Below are 21,963 nucleotides of genomic sequence, written 5' to 3' on the forward strand. Positions count from 1 at the left end.
CATTTATATAAGAGGCAGGTTCTAGTACCTCACACCTATAATTTTGGATTATTTGTAAATCTTGGATTATTGTAAACTTGGATGATTTGTTGTTTAGTTGCTTAATATTTTGAGTTCTTTGTAAGTTTTTATATTAATTTTTATCATGCAAGTAGGTAGATATTAAATAGGTATTAGATGGTAAATAAATATTAATATTTTCCCACATTCTGGAGATTGTCTCTTTATTCCGACAATTCTCTGCAGAAACTTTTAAATTTGATGCAGGCCCAGTTGTCAGTTCTTGCTCCTATTTGCTGGGGTTTTGGAAATATTGAAACATAGACAACAACTTTAAGTGTTGAGCGATAGACAGCAACTTCCTGAATAAGTAATGTAGACGTTTTGGGTAGATGACCTGGATTTGAACACTTGTTTTGGCTTGGTTGCTCAACTGGTATTCTATTACTTGAATCAGGCCTATAACCCAGCTTCTTGCTGGTTATTTTATTGGAGTCTAACAGGCTTTCTTCACTGTCTGGTTTTGAATTATGATTCTGTGAATCTCAGCCTCCTAAGTAGCTGGGATTACGGGTATGAGGCACTGGAGCCTGCCTCTCATATAAATATTTTAATGCACCAGCATTGTAAGTAGCAAGATTAATAAATCAGGCCTAGGAATGTGGCTTGGTGGTAGAGTACTTGTCTAGCTTGCATGAGGCCTTGCCCTATTTTGATTTCTTGGAACCATGTGAACAAAATAAATAAATAAATAAAATTATTTTTTTAATAAATCCAATAAAGTGACCAAACGTTTCCAAATCCAAAGGCTGGAAAGAGGTGGCATGGTAGGGAGGAGCTCAGGCCTCAGCCGCAGATTTTTGCCTGCTGAATAAGAGGTGTGGGAGGAACTGCTCCAGAGCCAGCTATGAAGAGGATGACAAAAAAATGTGTGTCCTTGGGCTGAGTTTTTAGTACAAAGAGTCTTCCCACAGGTTTGAATCCAAGCTCAGTGTCTTCTGCCCAGTAATTGAACATATTCTTGGGAAGATTTTTTTTAACCTCTTCTCCTCCCTCCAAACGGAAATTGTTAAGTAGAAATTAATTTATTTCCCCATCTTTTTGTTGAGCAAAGATCTATTAAGCTACAGTTTGAAATGAATGTCAGCCCAACTTAACAAAAAAAAGAAAATATTTAAGTGTTACTTGTTCTTAAAGCAAGTGACTTGGAACAGCTTTGTAAAAAAAAAGATTAATAAATCACCATTTAGACCATTTTATTGAGCATATAGTGTGTATAGGTATATATGTCCTATATATGTGGATAGATATATACACTTATATGTACATTTATGTATTTTGACACATGTGTAAGTTCTCTAAATAGTACATAATTTTAACTCTCAGCATTTTAGAGACATTTAGAATATTATTGTTTTATATAGTAACACTCTGCTGCTCAGAAATGAGAATTTGCTAATTTGATTCAACAAGTATACAAATAAATACAGGTTTTCCTGTCAAGAAAAAAAAATCAGCATTTAGTAACTTTTTCCCTGTACATACCTGGTTCAAAATAAAAATCTTGGTTCACTCTATTTTCAACCAAAATTCTTCATGAAAGTCTCATTCTAGGTGATAAATACAGCAAAATTGATTTAGGTTTATTTTATAAATACTTCTCACTAAAGTTGAATTCATTATTCATTTTTTAAAAAGAATAAACTCCTTCATACTTTCCATCTAAAGGACTGAATTCCCCAAAATTAATCAACTAATTAATTAAAGGATAATAATTAAAGCAAAGAAAAAAGTGCTTAAGGTATGGCTCAAGTGTTAGCACATAAGTTCAAACTCAAATACCTCCCCTTAAAAGAAAAACTCAGCAGGATAACAAATACTTTTCAAATGCCACTATGGCCCCAAAATACCTTGGGTAAGCTAGACCATTATCCACAGAAAATAAAACTTTGACAGTAGAGAAAGTCTCAGGACTGTTATCCTCTTGATTAACTTTTCTATTTTACGGAAATTTGCTTTAAGTTTGTAAGTAAATCTGTGGTAGGTCATTACTACCATTCTAAAAACAATTCTAAAACAGTGAGGGGGAATATGTTTGGACTAATGTAATAAAGTTACTATGTTAAGCATTAATATATTATAAAAGTTATATCAAATTATTTAATGTAAAGCTATTGTTTATATTAAGACTCAATTTATCAAAAGACAGACTTTTAAATATATTCATAAATTACTTTTGAATTTTAAACTTTCTTTTTCATCAGTCATGGGCTTGAATTCAGGGCTTTGGCTTTGCTCAAGGTTAGCACTTTACTATCTCTAGAGCCACAGCTCCACTGAGGTGGTTAATTGGAGATAAGAGTCTCTTAGATGTATCTGCTTGGGCTGAATTTGCATCCCAGTCCTCATGTCTCAGCCTCCACAGTTGCTGGGATTAAAGGTGTGAGCCACCAGTGCTTCTGCATTAATTTTCCAAAGCAGGTTCCTTGAAACATTTTCATAAATGCATACAGTGTACCCTATGACCATCACTCCTTCTGTCACACGCCTGCCCCTGTTTGTGTGTGCATGTGTGTGTGCCTGTGTGTGCAAGTGTGTGTGTCTGTGTGTGTGTGGGTATTAAGTGTAATTGGCTTTTTGAACTTCGTTATTTTCCTCCATATGATCTGGAGTTCCATCTACTTTCTGGAAAAAGATGTGAATGTAAATGATAGTTTCTCGAGAGTGGAGAAAGAGGGGGGGTGGGGAGTTGAATAGGGCTACATTTGACAGTCACACCATCATGCCGAGTGATCCACTCTCATCTAAAACACTAAGCCTAAGTGCTGGAGGAGGTAAGAAGTAATTGAAGTCAGCTGCCTCCTCAGAGTATCTCACAAAAAAATAATCCAGCACTATCAAAGCTGAGTTGTATGGCTTACTCCTAACAAAACCGCAGAATCTGGAAATTTCTAGCAAGTCAGTAAGTAGTATAGTTCTGCCTATGAATCTTCCTGTGCCCTTTTGGCTGGATGTGCAGGTCCTACAAAGGAAACAGGTAGATGGCAGTGCTATTTGTCTGAGGACAAAAGCCTTTTATATGAAGATTAGGTTTTAAACAATGATTAATACAAGTCAAGCACAAGCAATATACTCAACAAGCAAAGCAAATGTCTCTAATATACCTGACATAGAAATAATTACTTTCTCTTTAAATACAGTATGCCAAATCCTAATGTTCTTTAAATTTTCATTCCATTTTTATTTTTTAATTAAAGATGTTATTAACATTGATTTTTTATGGAAAATGCAAAACTACAGAGCAAGTGATCTTTTAAACCGAAGATACTTATTCTTAAGAAACACTTTATTGCCTATATTTTTATTTGGTTTTTAAATTATACAAACTTCTCAGGAGAGGGAGAAATACGTTAGGATTTCAAACACTGAATTTGTTGGTTATAGCTGTACATATTTCTTTACATGCTTTTATTTTTCATTGTTTATGCATTTTATTTTACTCTATCCTATTATAAGTATTGTTTACTTGATTTTCCCTGTTCTCTATATATTTTTCCAGTGGTATGAGGATATCACAAGCATGTAGCTATACATATAAAACTTCAAACATAGTTCAGAATTTTTACAGTTCTACATAAGGCACTCTGCCTTTTCATAAAACATTTGAGCATATTCATTTTAACTATAGGTGGATTAACTTCTGTCTCACTTTTTGTGAGACATCAAAGGCTTACACTCAAGGCTTGATAAGAACTAAGATTTCAGAATCATAAAATGTTAGCCTATATGTTGTTTGAGCTAAAGATGATCTGTAAAAAAAATGGGCAAAAGTTCATTTTGTTCACCTTTTCAAAGTCAATGATGAGTTAGAAAAATGATTTCACACTCACATATTATAATGTGTCATCACTTTTATTAATACTAGAAAATTCTGTAAAACATAATTTTACATAGGTGAGCAGTATTCAGACTGGCATATCACCTGGGTAATCGCCGACTTTCATCAGATTTGGAGGTAGCAGTAGGATGAATAATAATTAAAATATATATCTAATCGCTGCCTGTCTGTTGGTGGGGCTAATTGCTGTCATTGAAAAGACTGAATTGTTTAAGAAAAAGAGAAAGTCATTCTTCATTGAAGCTATCTCCCTGTATCATTGGGAGCCTATTTTTAGTACCTATAGAAGTCATGATTTTTGAATTTATTAGGGGCTGTGATGAATGATAAAACAAATCATCCATTTACATATCTTGACACTGCTTTGGAGAATACTTATTTCTTACAAGCGAGTGTCACATTGTATATAAAAGCTGGCTAATTGTGTGCTAATCTTCTGCATTATCCAGAATTCTCTGATGTGGTATTCTGTCAATGGTGATATTAATTTTACTTATTTCAATTATTTCAAATGTATGAACTATCTTCTAAAATCCTATTTTCTTTATTATTTCTACTGGCTTGCATTCAGCTGCTAATTAAAATTAGGAGTGCACATTATAGAACATGTATCCATTTTAAAACCATAAAACTTTGTAATACTGAAAAGTATTTCCATTTTAAATATAAAAATAGAGAACATATTTAAGGACACAACTATATGTTGTGTTTGTTTTCATGGGTTTTTTTTCTTCCCGCACAGTTCAATAGTTTCATTGATCCACTGTTTCTTACAAAAATCTGCCATGCTTTGTGAACTTCACTTTCTAATCTCATACAGCAACCTTCCTTTATATTATTCCTGCTCTCTCTGGTCCCAGAACAGTAGGGTTGCCTTGACAAATCTATTCAAAAGCCATTCCTCAGCGTTTATTGGTGGGGACTGGGGCCTTTGAAATTCTCTCCTCACTGCAACACAGCTGACATCTTCTTCCAGACAGAATGAATTAAGGAAATACAATAAGACACTTGATCTACCAGTCAAGGATCTTTCTACAGTGAGGACGGATTCCATGGTGCACAACCAGGGCAGCAAGCATCTAAAAATACACAATACATGCTTGTTTACCAGAATAGCAATCACCGATTTTTCCAACATGATTGATGGGATGATTTCTTTTAAAATGAAATCTGTCTGGAAACTCATTGTGTGTGTGTGTGTGTGTGTGTGTGTGTGTGTGTGTGTGTGTGTGTGCGCGCGCACACACATGTGTGTGTGTGTGTGTGTGTTGGGAATTTTTTTAAGTCTTATAAACCAGATTCAAATGTAAACTTACAATGTACAAAAGAAATATAGAGTACTTTTATTTTATTTGGCTGAGTTACAGATAATCACTGCCTGAGAGATTGATTATTAATTTTTAAAGCTTTCTGTCCTCAGATACACCACTATAAGTCATTATGTTGTCTTTATGTGTTACTATTTTGTTGTAACCTTCATCAGAGTAGGTCAAAGTAAAAAATTAAAGAATGCATACTTACACAGGAGAGATTTTTTGAAGTTTACTTCTTCTGGTATCTCACAGACAAAGAGTAAAGGTCAGAAATTAGCTATTCTTTTGCATATTCAAATTAATATTTACCTTAAAAGTTTAAAAGACATCTTTTAAGTTTTTCCTTAATTATAATCCTTATATTTATTTCTTATCCATCTAACATGTTTTTGAAAATACATTACATCATGATTCACAGATTTACGTGCCTTTTTTTTTTTCTTTTTTGCCAGTCCTAGGGCTTGAACTCAGGGCCTAAACACTGTCCCTGACCTTCTTTTGCTCAAGGCTAGCACTCCACCACTGGAGCCACAGCATCACTTCCAACTTTTTCTATACATGTGGTATTGAGGAATTCAGCCCACAGTTTTATGTATACTAGGCAAACACTCTACCACTAAGTCACATGCCCAGCCCATGTGCTTTCTTGATATCATCAGATGATCTGATTTGTAAAAGGTAATTTTTACCATCATCTTTGAATATTTACCTACAAAAAAGTAAAGCATAAAGAAAATGAATACAATTCCAGTAATTTAGTTCATGGGATAAATTTACCTCTTCTCTCTCAAAACTTAGTCTTGGTTTGATATGTTTCAACAGTATATTCTATGTTCCATTGCAGAAATGCTGCAATTGGGTTTCTAGCTCAGAACCATTAGACACCTCCGTGGAGTCCATGCTCCCTGACTGTCCTCGAGTCTCTGCAGGTATGTGTTTGATAAAAGATGTGGTGGGTTAAGGTAAAAGTATGCCAGGGAAATTTTTTGTAATTAAATATATTGTTTTTCCTTGAATTACTGAATACATTATGGATAACGTACTGCATGTTTCTAATCCAATGCCTAAATTTGTTAGCGTTCTATGAAATACCTACCAACAGAATCAGTAAAGTGACTATTTGTAAAAATACAGGGGTAATATAGATGGTTGCTTCTGAAGTTTAGCGAGGTAAGACAATGTGTAAAAGACAAAGAGTGAAGAGCCATACAGAAGCTTTCAGAGGATATTTGTCTCTGAGCACAAGCCTTTGATATGTTGGGTAGTCAAGGCTGTTCTTTAGCCTAAACACTTTATCAAAAATAAGTTGTAGAGCCAGGCAGGGTGGCTCACACCTATAATCCTAGCTACTCAAAAGGCTGAGGTCTGAGAATCAAGGTTCAAAGCCAGCCCAGTCACAAAAGGACCTGAGACTCTTATCTCCAACTAACTTCTAGAAAATGGGAAGTGGGGCTTGGCTCAAGGGTAAGGCTGAAGAGCTCAGGGACAGCGCCCTGGCCCAGTTCAAGCCTCATGACTCACAAAAATAAATAAATAAATATTAGGGGTCAGAAATTTTGTTTAGTGGTAGAGTGCTCACCTAGCTTGCATGAAGGCCTGGGTTCTATTCCTTGGTATGACATACAGATGGAAGTGGTACTGTCGCTCAAGTGATAGAGCTGTGGCCTTGAGAAAGCCCAAGGACAGTGCTCAGGCCCTGAGCTCAAGCCCAGGACTGGCAAAAAAAAAAAGAAAAGAGTAAGTTTTAATGAACTGATGGACCTATAGGAAAGTGGGCAAGATGGACTTCCCAGGAGAAACAGCTAGAACAATGCAAGGAGCGAGGCTGAACTGGAACTGGCCTCTGGGAAATGTAAGGATAGCATTATTTCCAGCCTACCAAGTCTGCTTGAGTCTCTAGATAAAAAAAAAGAGTGAAATTTATTATTGCTTTCTTATTTTGACTTTTCACAGCTCCCAACCATTTTGGGTGACAACAAAAATATCTAGTTATGACTAATAACTAACAGTGGGCTTGCTGTGGTCATAATTACTGGAGAATGAGCAGAGGCTTGATACAAACTACTTTATTGAATCAATCATAGGTGATTGCTAGTCATTAAGTAATTACAGTTGCTGGTGTATTTATATATTTGAAGGAAATAATTTGAAGAATAGTTCAAATTCTAGGGTAATGAACTATTATTAGATATCATTATAACTAATTCGTAAACATCAACTAAACTTCATTATTAGAATGAAATTTTATATCTTTGTTAATGGTATAGCAAATAGAACAACTCGGAGATTAGACAGACAGACAGACAGATAGATGGGATAAATGAGTACAGCAATGCTTTTCAAGTAATATTTGAGAAGAGCTAGTTAAATCATTTCTATAAAGATGCTGACTTGAAATTTGATGCTGGTTCTTTAGTTTACACAACAAAAAATTAGTAAGGACAAGTAGACAGGAAAGTTAGATGCAATGGGATAGAAAAAGAATAAGATACAACCAACCCATAATCTGGACTCTATGAAGATATAGATGTGGCAGCTAAGCCATGTTCACATTTATGACCCACGAAACCTCAGCTGATAAATGTATACTGTTGTAATCACTAAATTAGGGGGTGATATGTTCCTCAAAAGTCAAGGGTAGGCCAGAAGTTTAGCCTAGGGGTGGAGTGCTTGCCTAGCATGCACGAAGACCTGGGTTCGATTCCTCAGTACCACATACACAGAAAAAGCCAGAAATGGTGCTGTGGCTCAAGTGGTAAAGCACTATCCTTGAGCTTTCTCAAGGACCCTAAGTTTAAGCCCCAGGACTTGCAAAAAAAAAAAAGTCAAGGGTAAACCACATCTAGTTATTACTCTAGAAAGAGTCTACAGTTTTTTTCTTTCCTTCTTTCCTTCCTTCCTTCCTTTCGTCTCTCTTTTTTTTTTTCTTTTATTGAGTTGTAGTCCTTTTTTTTTTGCCAGTCCTGGGCTCGAGATGAGAGCCTGAGCGCTGTCTTTCCAAAAAGCCATCCAAAAACTCACTGAAAAATTTAGTTTATTTCTATACTGGATCTTCTACTCCCTAGCTAGAACTTGCTGACAATTTTATCAAAAAGAAAATGTTTTCTTATTAATCATACTCATTTGATCTTATATTAATTAAGTCCTCTTATTTATTCACCTTTTGTTTGACCAGTTGTTTCTTACAAAAGAACTTGCTATGTGTAACCTTATCCCTGTGAGTTTGGCTTCTGACAAATTGTATCAAAAAGAGATTTTTATGCTGGACAGGAAGGTACATGCCTGTAATCCCAGCACTTGGAAGGCAGAAGCAGCAGGAACGTGAGTTCATGTCCAGCCTAAGCTTACGTAGTGCACTTTTAGATCATCCCTGACTACATAGTGAACCTCAAATAAATATATATTCATATGCATTCATACATGCATACTCTACAGTATATGTCCATCTAGTTTTCAAATATTTATTATACATGGAGTAAGCTTTGGGTACTGTTTGCAAAGTGAAGACAGAGTGAGTAAGAGCTCATAGTGACTAATGTATCAAAGTGTAAAAAGAAAAGAATAAGCTTTTTGATCTTCTGTGAGTAAGTAAATACCCTTTGAAGCTTCCATCAATATGTGACTGTGTCAAAGGAGAAAAGATTTAAGGCCAACACTCTCCATACTTGCTTATAAAAAAATAGTAATTTCCTTCAACTAATCATTAAAATATTTTGAGAAAGGACTATCTAGTAAATAAATGCATAAAGGGAAGGAACAAAAAGGCAGAGAGAATAAGCTCAGCAGGTTACAAATTACAGTGGCAACAGGAATGGAGAGGATATGAAAACAAATAGACTCCTGAAGAACACACACTCCTTGATGATAAATAGATTAGATGTGGAAAAGGAGGAGGCCACAGTGAGAAATATCTAGGACAATGAAAATATCATTACCAGAAGGAGAGAGCTAGAGGAGAAATCAATTAAGGGCAAGAGATGGTGAAATTGTTTTATGACCTGTTTGATTGAGGTGATGGTGGGAAATTCAAATGAAAATAACCAAAGCTTGTTCAAGTACCTTTGTAACACCCAAATTTCTCTGACCAATAGTCCTATAGTCTATACTTTGAAAATTATTTGAAGATTTCATTGTGTCCTGACCACAAATTAGTATTGAGTATTTAAACTATATATTCAATTTAATGAAGCCTTTTTTAAGCTTGTTAAATTATCAGCTTTTTCTTGTTATCATATACTTTTATCTTTTGACTAAAAATGTCAAATGATAGCAGTGAGATTGCTTTGCAAGCAAGCCACACATAGCCATTTAATATTGGAGATTTTTTAATGATAACTAAGTCTATTAACTTTAACAAGAAAGATTGATTGTTGTTATAATAGGTTTATTATATATTTTCATCTATAAATAATTAAATTAAAAACAGAAAGTAGACACTTACAATTTTACCTAAATTATAACAAGTAGTTATTTTCTGAATAGTGGTTTTTGTTCTTGTTTTCAAAAGAAAAAAACAATATTCAACAATTCAGCTCTTAAAGAGTTGTCATTATTGGACCTTATACTTAAATAGGACTGATATATACATGATGTTATATCTTTATGTTGTTATAACATGAATGGTAGATATTTGAGAAGTGTTGAATCTCTGGCTTATCAATCTGTTATTAATTAATGCATATTTTATACTTGTCAGTTCTTATATAATAGCATTTGTAAATATATATCCGACTTGTTTTTATAGAATTGTTCTGTAGATAATTTCTGAAGTTTATGGAGATATATTTCAATTTCAACACAAAGAAGGTACTTTAAAATGTAATATAATACTATTTTCATTAGGCATTATAGAATTTTGAAGGCTAGTATTAATTTAGAAACTATTGTTGGCAATTTTAATCCATTAGGAGGAAAAAGCCATTGGAAGAAATATTCTTCCTTACATTTTTATTCTTGTTCTACTTCTGTTTATAAACAACTTATTTATTCATGTTTTCCTATGCTCTCTGTGACATTGATACTGCTCATTAAACATTACATAGACAAAAGCCTCAGAAAGATAGAAAACATAGCAGGGGGTTGGGGGAGGACAAGGAATAGCCAAATGAAATAAAAGGATAGAAAATTTGGAACAATAAAACTGAAAGATATCAGTATAGTGGTGAAGATGAAAACAGAAATAACCTGTGTGTTATACTGCTTACTAAAAATAGTTAATATAAATTAACTGAGGACATTCCCACAGGATGAAAAGAAAAAAATAGAAATGTTGGACAACAGACATGGTCTGAATTCTTCTGAATTCTCACCAGACTGGGCACAGCTTGCCCTAGCTGGTCTGTGATTGGCAGAACACTTTGTCAGAATGATTCTACTGGGGCTACATTTGGATAAGTGTCATGGACTTTTAGCCTCTTGAGTGTTCCCTAGGTCCTCTCCAGGTATGCTCATGCAGGCCCTGTACATTCATTCAGCAAGTGTATGCCATGTACCATTCATTCCTCCGGATGCCAGGTATTCAGCAATTAATTATGACTGATAAAAGTCTGACATCTGGGCTAATTCCATATTCTGGCTATGGTAAATAATGCTGCAATGAATGTGTTTGTGCTGGTTGCTTTAGTGTCCTTGCTTGTGATCTATCAGATAAATAAATGCCCAGGAGTAGAATATCAGGATAATAGGGAAGCTCTATGTTTAGTCTTTTGAGTAACCTCCAAACTTCTTTTTAGAGTGATTGAATAAGTTCACATTTACCACCAATAATGTAGTAAAGTTCCCTTTTGGCCACATCCATGCCAGCTTGTTATTAGTTTCTTGATATTGACCATTCAAACTGGGGTAAAGTAGAATCTTAATGTTGATTTGTGTTTCCTTTATGACCAGAGATGTTGAACATTTCTTTATGTGGCTGTTAGCCATTCTTACTTTTTCTTCTGAGAAATCTCTAAATCATTATCCCATTTTATTAATTTGTTTGTTGTTTCTTTGAAGGCTTATCTTGAGGAGCTTAACTTTTTTGAACTCATAAGGATATTTGGAGTTAATTCTAGTACAGGGTGATAAAGAAGGATCCAACTTTAGTTTTCTGCAGGTGCTTACCCAGTTCTGCCAGCACCACTTGTTGAAGAGGCTGTCTTTCTTCCATTCTATTTTTTTGGCTCCCTTGTCAAAGATTAGGTGGCCATAGGTCTGTGGTTTAATATCTGGGTCTTCAGTTCTATTCCATTCATCTGCGATAGCAAGGATATGGAACCAACCTAGATGTCCCTCAGTTGATGAGTGGATCAACAAGATGTGGTATTTGTACACAATGGAATTCTATGCTGTTGTCAGAAAGAATGACATTGCCCCATTTGTAAGGAAATGGAAAGACTTAGAAAAGATCATATTAAGTGAAGTAAGCCAGACTCAAAGGGACTTAGGTTCAATGGTTTCCCTTATTTGTCATAATCAGTAGAAACCTTGGGCTCTCCTAGCAGAGATTTACAATAGAGCAAAACCTTGATACAAAAGGCCATATAGTAGGACGCTAAATGAAAGGATCTCTAGAATATAGAAACATAAGCCATATAATGAATGATTGTTGTTCTTAAGGTACTATGTTATCTCTCATCTCTTTTGCTGTCCCTTGGTTATCTCATATTGTTACAGTATCTCACTTTGTTTCCTGATATATCGGATATATTTGTATTTGGTTATTTGAAATTGGATAAGGAACAGGGGAAAACAAGATGAGGGGTGGGGGTGGGGGGTAGGGAAATGGGGACCAAGACATGTGAAAGGGTATCAATGTGTGGGAATTAATGCACCATCTATCTGGCAAATATCATGTAACCCTTCTATTAATTACAATAAAAATATATAAAAAAGGATATTTGGGATATATATTAAGTCCTTGTCTGATGAATAGTTTGTAGAAATGCTCCCCCATTCAGTGGGCCTTCTGTTTAACTTGTTAGCTATGTCCTTTGCCATGAAGGAACTTTAAGTTTAATGGAATCTCATTAATTCAACGTTTCTTTCATTTGTTGTGATTCTAGATTTTTACTTAGAATGTTTCAAACTACTAGAATCAGCCAGATGTCCCTCAATAGATAAATAGATCAAGAAAATGTGTTATATATACACATGGAATTTTATGCTTCCATCAGAAAGAATGAAATTGTCCCATTTGTAAAGAAATGGAAAAACTTGGGGGAAAAATTATAGTAAATGAAGGAAGCCAGACCTAGGAAACATAGGTTGCATGGTTTCCCTCATTTATGGTAGCTAGAATGTGCCTATAAATCTATAAACAAACACATTGGATGATAAAACAAACAAACAAAACAACATTGGGACACTATAAATTATATAAGACTCTAGGCATTCACAGACAGTGAGACCAGAGGAGTATGTTCTTAGGAGAGGAGCATGAGGGTACAATAGCTATGTGCATTTGAGCACATAAAACAGTATCTATTGAAATGAATTCCTTTGTCTGTTGATGTTTTTGTTTTCTTCATATTGTTTGTTCATTTATCTGTCTTTGGGAGAGTGAGTAAAGGGGGAACAAGAATTGAGGACAATGGGTGAACAAATGGAGCAGTTACACACTATGTTACAACACTATGTTGAAAATGAACTGTATACAATTTGTAGGTGGGATCAGGATGGGAAAAACTGAGAGCGAGGGAAAGAGTAACATTATTCAAAAAGTGTATTTTTATCTGATATAGATAACTGTAGTCCCTCTGTATATTACCTTTGTAATAATTTTAAAAAATAGTTCCATACAGAGTGCAGTTTAGTAGGGGAGACAATGAACAAGACAGATAAGAAAAGCACCTAGAATTTAGGTAGTAGTAGGAAGACATATAGTGTAGAAAGGGAAGAACTGAAGTATGTATATGTGGAGATGACATTTGCTTTTAGGTAGATAGCCTGAGAAGCCTTGCTGAGAAGATGGCATTCCTAGTACATTATTTCTAATCCTGACTTACTCCATTCCTCCTCTGTCCCACTGACAAATACTGTGTTCATCTATTCAGAGACCCTTTACCTAGACATTATGGTACCTACTTAACTCTGAAGTCAACACCCTTATTCTCATTTCGTTTTCCCACCAGTCTCTTGTTCTGGGTTCTTGAAAATGTGGCCTTTTCCTCATTCACTTTGCCATTTCTCTGAGATTCATGGTGACCACAATTTATGGGGCTCAGAAAATTAATAAAAAATAGTCTGCTATTCCTGCAGCATCCCCTTTTAGATAGTATAGCATTTGCACATCACTATAGATTCACCGTCAATGATATCAGAGGTGAGCAGGGCTACCCTAGTTCCATCCAACCCAAGCCCCTCCTTTCTGACCTGAAGCGTGAGAAGCATGACATGTTTGAGACCAGGTGGCACCAGTTCCATCTTCCAGCATCTTTTGAACCTGTTGTTAAGGAATACCTGAAACTAGTACTCAGTAAGACTGCATGCTGAAGAAATGCCAGATACATTTTAGCATATATCTATCACATTATTTCTTAAGCTTACTGTGTCATAGACAATCTCTATCATTTCATCCTATCCAGAATATATGATATAAACCTATTCTGCTGGAGATTAGAAAGATGACAATTAATAGGAAAAAAAGGAAACCATTAAAAAGAAAAAAAGAACAAATGTAATAAAGGTTTTATTGGTTATGAATTAAACTTGGGAAAATGCTAAATTTAGAGGGGCCTTTCTTGATTTGGATGGAGGAAACTGTTGATAACATAATCCTGACTGCCAAACCCCATCTCCTCACCAGAACATGAAGTGGAATGTTAGCTATCTGTAGGTGAATTTAAATTATAAGCAACCTACTGATGCAACCCTAGTTTTCCTTTGTTGAAATAGCTCAGCTTGACCATTCTTACTGATGCACTTTCTGAATATCTGCTAAATTGTCATTTCACTTTACTGCAGAAAATACTTCTTGAGGAAATTTCAGTATGAAGTTATATCACTTCTTTGTTGGTGCATAATCACTTTCTCCAAGCAGCAATTAAAACTCAACAGTAAATGTCTCTAAAATGTTACGTCATTCAGAATGTATAGACAAGTTGAATTTTTAGCTCAAATTAATTAGGTAATTGAAAAACTTGTACTTTGTCATGTTTACAGACCTTAAATTTCAAAACATTAACATACATAATACTGTTCCATTTTTGACTACATGTTGCTCAAGAATTGTAGCTTTATAGGCAGAAATGGGTATCTTACACCTTTAATCTTAGATGCTTAGGAGGCTGAGACCTAGAGGATCAAGGCTTTAAGCCTGCAAGACTCCATTTGTAGTTAACTAGTGGACTTGAAATGGTAGAGCACTAGCTGTGAAGAAGAAAACCAAGCAAGAGCAAGAGTTTAAGCCCCAGTACTGACACAAAAAATGAGTGAAAGAAAGAAAAAATTATAGTATTTCTCTTTCCATTGAAAGGATATATTCTTATCTTTTAAGTGATATTTTCATTAACTAACTAAGTTAACTTTTCAGGCTGTTTTTATTCGTTACTATAGAATTGATTTTGAAGCTTTTATCTATCAATTTAGATTCCCCTATTTGTGTACTGGGCTACCTTACAATTATCATGAGATAAATGAGTATTCTTTAAGTTGGCTATCAAAAATTCTTTGTTCTTAGTGAAATTTAAATAACTGGAATCAGTAACTCTGGAAAAACAATTATCTAGAGAAATATCCTATCGAAATAAACATTCTTCTCTGTATAGATCACTAACATACTTAGTCGGGTCCAGTCTTGTTGTGTGCTTTTTATTACTCTTTTTCGTTTTCCTAGTAATCACAGTGGATATAAGCAGTCTCGCTCCACAACTCTCACTTAAAACATTAAAAATAGCCACCATGTTTTTTTACAGCTTTCTGAACCAATTTGTGAAAAATCCTTCTAAGAATTTGGCAGTAGAGGTGGCAACTCTCCTTTTACTGAACTAACTCTTTTCTTTAAAGATTAAACAAAATTAATTATTTTAGAATGTTTTTAAAGAAATAATGAATTTTAAGTAAATAATAAATTTAAAAATGAATTATGAGTTAGTATGGGAAAGCTATTACTTGTATTGTACCTGTTGCAATGCTGTATTGCCCTTCAATGACAGATCCATAATGGTAAGGAGAGTAAGTCAGGTTTGGCATCCAGGCTTCTGTACCTAAAGACTTTTGGTCCTGCAAATTCCTGCAATCACATTTCTCTAGCCTGCATGTTTCTGGCCTCTCCTACCTAACTGCTGGGGTCCACTTGCTCTCCATTTCTCTTTCAATGTGATCTGTGTGCTTCTCTTCATCCCCAAGGTCTATCTGATCTCATTCACATATTCCTTATCTGTTTCCATGTACATCTTCTCTGCTGCTACCTCATCACAACAACAACAACAACAACAAAAATCACCAGTAATAATATAGGTACTTGGGAGAAAAAAAAGAACTGCTCAAATAACCTCTTCAGAGAAACAGCATTGCTTTCTTAGGGTGACTCAGAGCATCTAAAATGAACATTCTTTGTTACAAAAGTGGAATTTCAAAGTCAACATTAGGTACTATATATAGTGCAGATATTTTCTGTTTATAATCCTAAGATGTTCTGAGTTTATTATCAGCATGTTTAAAGCAGAAGTATAATTTTTAGCTTTGTTTTGTTATAGTTCTTAAAAATAAAGTCCTTTGCGAAAGGAAAAATAGTACTATTTTGAGAGATCATTTTCTAGATTAAGACTTCAAGTTTGTAGATGTGAAAATTTGATTTAATTGATAGCTAATGTTTAAATATTCTTTAAGACTTTGTATTTTTCCCTGTCTGTATGCCTTTTTTACGCAAATCTCTCAGCTGTTCAGTATGTTGTACCCAGTAATGATGAGTGCATGCTTCATATATGCATAAATCACAGAGAAATACTGGATCACTACATTGCACAATCTTTCACAGTCTTTAGTTGGATTAAATGATTTATTAATTTCTAAAGTTCTACAGAAAAATTTGTTGAAAACTTGCTTTCTATCAATATTAAAAAAAATCTAAGCCAGATTTTTTAATAACTTAAACTCAGTATTGAAGATCCAATAGCATATTATTTATGTATTTCAAAGGAAATGTGAAAAAATATCAAATTTTTAGTTTCACTTAAATAATCTTCGAATTTAATAGTCTTTAAATTTTAACTTATGTAGTATAGTAGTCAGACCTTTCCTGCTAAGTTTCCAGAAGGAATGTGATTAAATTTTAAAATAAGACATTGTAAATTTAAGGCCACATATACAAGTGATAAATATAACCAAATGTGGGAAATGGTTTTCTATGAAATTGGAGCTACTCAGTTTGAATTTTAGAGTGACAAGGAAGCCTTCCACAAACATAGCAATATAGATTTTTATAGTACTTCTGCTAGGAAGAAATAATTCTTCTGACTTCTTTGGTTTTCCTTTCTTCAGAAACAAAATCAAGCAGTGAAATTCAGCAACAAAATTCAATTTTTAAGTAATACTGATTTGTTTACCAATTATCAATGAATGATTTTTCTTTTTTCCCTGAAATTGGATTGTAATTCTAATAGATTACATAAATTTGAGCTATTCTTGATTCTCTTTAGGCAAGAAACTGTGAATACATATCTTTCATTTCTGCAAAGTTTTATTGAATGCCTAATATGTACCAGGTACTAACTTAAACTCTGTGATCATGAAGAATGTTAGGTATGATTCTTATCCCTCAGAAAGCTCACATTCACAAAGATTTTTCAAATGATGATCATTGAAATGGGAAGTAGGGAGAGGGAGTAATACTTAAGAATGCCTGTGTGATCCAAAAGTAATTCTTCCCTCACTGGTACCCTGCTTGCTGGTGGTATTCTGATATGTCTACAAATTAGTACATTTACTGTACATGTCCATCATCCTTCTTATTATTGTGAGAGAATCTGAAGGGTTTCTTTCTCTTTTTTTCTTTTTTTTTGTTTGTTTTTTTGTTTTTTTATATCATGGGGCTTGAACTCAGGGCCTGGGCTCTATCACTGAGCTCTTTTGCTCAAGGCTAGTGCTCTCCCATTTTGACCCACAGTGCTGCTTCTGGTTCTCTTGTGGTTAATTGGAGATGAGTCTTGTGGACTTTACTGGGCTGGCCTTGAACCACAATCCTCAGATTTCAGCCTCCAGAGTAGTTAGAATTACAAGGAACTCAGCTGAGAATCTGAAGTTTTATCTTTGATATACATTCCAAATGTATGTTGCTCTTCATTTCAAATTCTTTTTTTTTTTTTGCCAGTCGTGGGCTTGAAAACTGTCCTGTGCTTTCTCAAGGCCAAAGTTCTACCACTTGACCCTCAGCACCACTTCAGGCTTTTCTCTATGTATGTGTGTACCGAGGAATCGAACCTGGGTCTTCGTGCATCTAAACAAGCACTCTACCAACTCCTGGCCCCTCATTTCACATTCTTTAGTGGCAGCAAGCCAGCATTAAGAAAAACCTTGAATTTATCATGACTGTGGGAAATTTCTATTTTCCATTCCACAGAGGACAAAATGAGACAATAATACCACCATGTCTCCAAATTAAATAAAATAATTTATTTCAGATTCCTAAAATAGTACATGACATAGATAATAATGACACAGAAACTATACTTGGTACAGTTCTGATGAACTCAAATTTTAATCACCATAGTTTACTTAATAACAGTCTCCCTTCTTTCCTCCCCCCACCCCAAATTTTCAATTTCATTCACCACAGAATAACAGCTAGTCTTTGCATGAAACACAAAATCTTTACTACTAGCCCTTTGGTTCACAAGGTCTATGTAATTCACAGACACTCTGGGCACCAGTGGCTTCTGCCTCTAAGGACATTAAGATCAGAGGATCACAATAGAAAAGCTGGCCCCAACAGAAAAGTCTGTAAGACTCCAATAAATTACTCAGAAAAAGCCAGAAGTTATGCTGTGGCTCAACTGGTAGAGCATTAGCTTTGAGAAAAAGAAGCTCAGGGATAGGGCACAGGTCCTGAGTTCAGGCCCCAGGACAAGCACACACACACACACACACACACACACACACACACACACACACACACATGCAAGTAAATTAATAAAAATTAAAAAGCTGCTACACACCATGGTTTCTGGTAATGACAACATATCTTACCATATTTGTTACTGAGGTGCTCACTTCGTTCTACACAACATTGTCTTGAATTATATTAAAATAGACAATGGAAAAAGAGACTTACCTAACAAAAATAGAGTTGAGCAAAGGAATGAGACAGTTAAAATGGAATTTGAGTATCTTTATGAAAAAGTATACTTTTGCCTGAGTATAAAGAAGATATTCTTAAATATTCCTAATTCTTAGATATTCTTAATTTTTATTCTTCATAATGTTTTAAATTACAGGGTCCTAAATAAATTACTTTCATTTTTAACTCATTTTTAAGAATTTTTAACATATTAGCAAATTTTAAATGTCACAGAACAATCATTTTTTCTGTTTGATTATTGTAATCACTTTGCATAATTTCAGCCTATGTGGTTATTTTTACACCATGTATATCAGTTTTATAAGCAAAATTTATAACTTTTTTATGCTTTATAAATATATTTTATAATATATTTCATAAATACTCTATATTTTATTTTTTATTATTTGCAATTATTTTGTCCAGAAAGCTAAATTTTATAGTTTTGGAAAATTGTTCACTGCTTTTCAGAATCTAAGAATTCAGGAACTTGCTGTCATTTCTCTCTTGTTCACTGTAGTTTTAGGTTATCTCTGTTCTAATTCTAGGCAAGTCTTGTCATAGGATTTTTCTCCAAGCTTTCTGATAAATCTTCTACAAAAGTACAATATTTAAACTCTTTTTTCTGTTCTTCACTATTCTACTCTATTTCTGCTTTCTCTTCAGTCTATTCTATATCCTTTCTGTTTTATTCTTCTTCCTGATAATATCCTTTTCTAACATACTCTCCTCGGCACCCAAAAGCCTATCAGCTCTTTAATGCATTGCTTCCCTGCCTTTCAAAGATTATGTCTGCCCCAGCACAAATTTTTGTGAGAAACTTTAAATTCATTGCTTTCTACCTTATGTATCAGTCTACCAGTCATGAAATGATGTATTTCTTGAATTGAAATTATTGCAGAAAATTTCATATAAGTAAAATACAGAATTCTATCTAGAAATTGATCAATTAACATTCAGCCAAGGGATTCCTTGATTGTCAACAAGAGAAATGAAAATATTTCTGACTTTCTGTACTTTTATTGAGCCAGTTAATGATCAAAACAGTAAAAGTGATGTTAAACAGTGAAAATGTAAATCTTCCTTTTAGTTTTCTTGTCACAGTTGGTCTGATATTATTTTCTGAAGTTCTGAGAAGACAAGATTTCTCAGCCCGATGTCTTCTGTAGAGGACGAGGAAGAAGGCTGCTGGAAGCTTGAACAGTGGACTGTAGCCAGGTAGTTTGATTTGAGCAAAAGCCTGGCCCAAAAGAGAGGATGACACCTGGATTCATCTTCTTTAAAATTCTGGAATCAAAGTAAAGTGACTGGAATGAGGCCCAGTTTGATAAACTGAGTAAAGCACTTTTTGTTTGGCTAGTTTTGCTGGGATTGTTTTGGGGGGTTTTTGTTTATTTTTAAGACAGGTCTTTCAGTATAAAGCATAATACTCACGCTTCTCCTGCCTCAGCCTCCTAAATTCTGGGATTAAAGAAAACCATGATAATAAAGATGTATCATATTTACAGTGCTAAAGGAAGCTTTTTAATTTACAAGTTTAAGAACAATATTGCTTACAATTTTTAGGCTAGTGTTACATCTTGAAGTCCTATGATCATTGCTACTTTATTAACTGAAATAAGAATTCATTTTTAAAAAAGGGAAGGCGGCCATAAATGATTGTTGGACTTTCATACATTCTTAAAAAGATTAATATAATTAATAGTACAAAATTCAGTGAATTTTAAATAATTTTTGAAAAGAAAATTTTTATGGCTTCTAAAAGTTATCTGCTATAAAATTCTACTTGTCATCTTGTCATTCACTTCTCCGTCACTCAGAACTCATGTGTTGTCCTGAATTATTGGTTTCATTCTTTATGAAAGCTTACTATGCAATGTAATGGAAATTTTTTTTTGTTAATTGTGTATCTGTTGTCCTAAAGTAGAATCTGAGTGAAAACTTAAAAGTAGAAGTGGTGTTGTGGCTCAAGTGGTAGTACACTAGCCTTGGGAGAGCTCAAGGTCCGTGTCCAGGCCCTGAGTTCAAGTCCCAGGACTGAGGGGTGGGAGGTTGTTATTCCTCCTCTGACTAGCATAATCAACACCAGAACATCCTTAAACTCTTCTTCTTTTTTTTTAATCAAGTTTTTATTGTAATTAATAGAAGGGTTACATTATATTCACCTGATAGAAGGAGCATTACTTCACAAACATTGATACCCTTTCTCATGACATGGTCCCCATTTCCCTCCTCCCTCCCCCCCCTTATCTTTATTTTCCCCCTTCCCTATCCAATTTCAAATAATCAAGTACATATAAAATATATCAGATAACAAGGTGAAATATTGTAACAATATGAGATAACCAAGAGATAGCAAAAAGATGAGAGATAACATAGTACATTAAGGACAACAATCACTCATTATATGGCTTTTGTTTCCTTATACTGGAGGTCCTTACATTTAGTGTCATACTATTTGGCCTTATGTACCTAGGTTTTGTTCTATTGTAAATCTCTGCTAGGAGAGCCCAAGGTTTCTACTGATTATGACAAATGAAGGAGTCTTCTTCTTTAACAAGGGAAAATTTAGCTTAAAAAGTTTGTTTTAATCTGAGCTGGGAGTTTGGCCTAGTGATAGAGTGCTTGCCTAGCCTGAACGGAGACCCAGGTTCAATTTCTTGGTACCACATACATAGAAAAAGCTGAAAGTAGTGCTGTGGCTCAAGTGGTAGAGCACTAACTTTGAGGGAAAGCCCAAGGACAGTGCTCAGGCCCTGAGTTCAAGCCTGGGACTGGCTTTTGATAATGTTTGGCATAATAAGAACCTTGAAACTTTATATCTGACATGTGATTTTACCTGGCTCAAAACCATAGTTTCTTTCAACTTAGCTCTGTTCATCACAACTGTTCTTCCTGCTTTATACAGATAGCTCAAATTCATTACGTCTTCTGGTGAGGATTGTAGAGAGGTTTTGCTTAATATTTCTTATGCATTAGCACTAAATTGTTGTACAAGGGAATTTCATTTTGACAAGTCCATATATGTATATATCCTGTCATTGTCCCTCCTCTCCCTTTCCTCCTTCCCAATGCTTCATTGTTCTATTTTCCCACATGTACATAAAGTAATCTGATTTCACCCTCTGCATTCACCCTTTCTGTTCCTTCTAGCAACTCTTTCCCAGACAGGACCTATTTTCTGTTCCTAACCTTCACTTATTTTTGTAATTATATAGTAATTGTCCAGAGGGTTTCCTGCGACCTTTCAAATATGCATATGAAGTGTAGCATAGGAAACTCATATCTCATGAATTTCTCAAATGTACAAAATGAAATAGAGTGGTTTTATCCGTGTCCTGTAAACCTCTGTATTACTGTCGCTTTATATTTTTATCGTGATCATTTATTTCTAAAAAACAGTTGCATCACAGCATTCTTTGCTAATCTAATAAAAATCTATTCTTTGAACAAGAATCAAGGCAATTCTACATTACTCCATCCCAACCTTTTCTACA

At 34.5% G+C, this 21,963-nt stretch overlaps 1 protein-coding gene across 8 annotated transcripts in view; it reads left to right on the forward strand.

Annotated features, from left to right (window-relative positions):
- Arb2a (ARB2 cotranscriptional regulator A) overlaps positions 1-21,963 on the forward strand; it is a 391,209-nt gene that overhangs the window by 236,479 nt on the left and 132,767 nt on the right. For all 8 annotated transcript variants that reach the window (XM_090331618.1, XM_090331625.1, XM_090331624.1 and 5 more), the window contains one exon: positions 6,056-6,140. In XM_090331618.1, the coding sequence (XP_090187744.1) occupies positions 6,056-6,140 (85 nt within the window). The remainder of the gene's footprint in view (positions 1-6,055; positions 6,141-21,963) is intronic.

The sequence above is a fragment of the Megascapheus bottae genome, chromosome 4 (assembly GCF_031878675.1).
Source record: "Megascapheus bottae isolate mThoBot1 chromosome 4, mThoBot2.hap1, whole genome shotgun sequence".
NCBI classification, from domain to species: domain Eukaryota; kingdom Metazoa; phylum Chordata; class Mammalia; order Rodentia; family Geomyidae; genus Megascapheus; species Megascapheus bottae.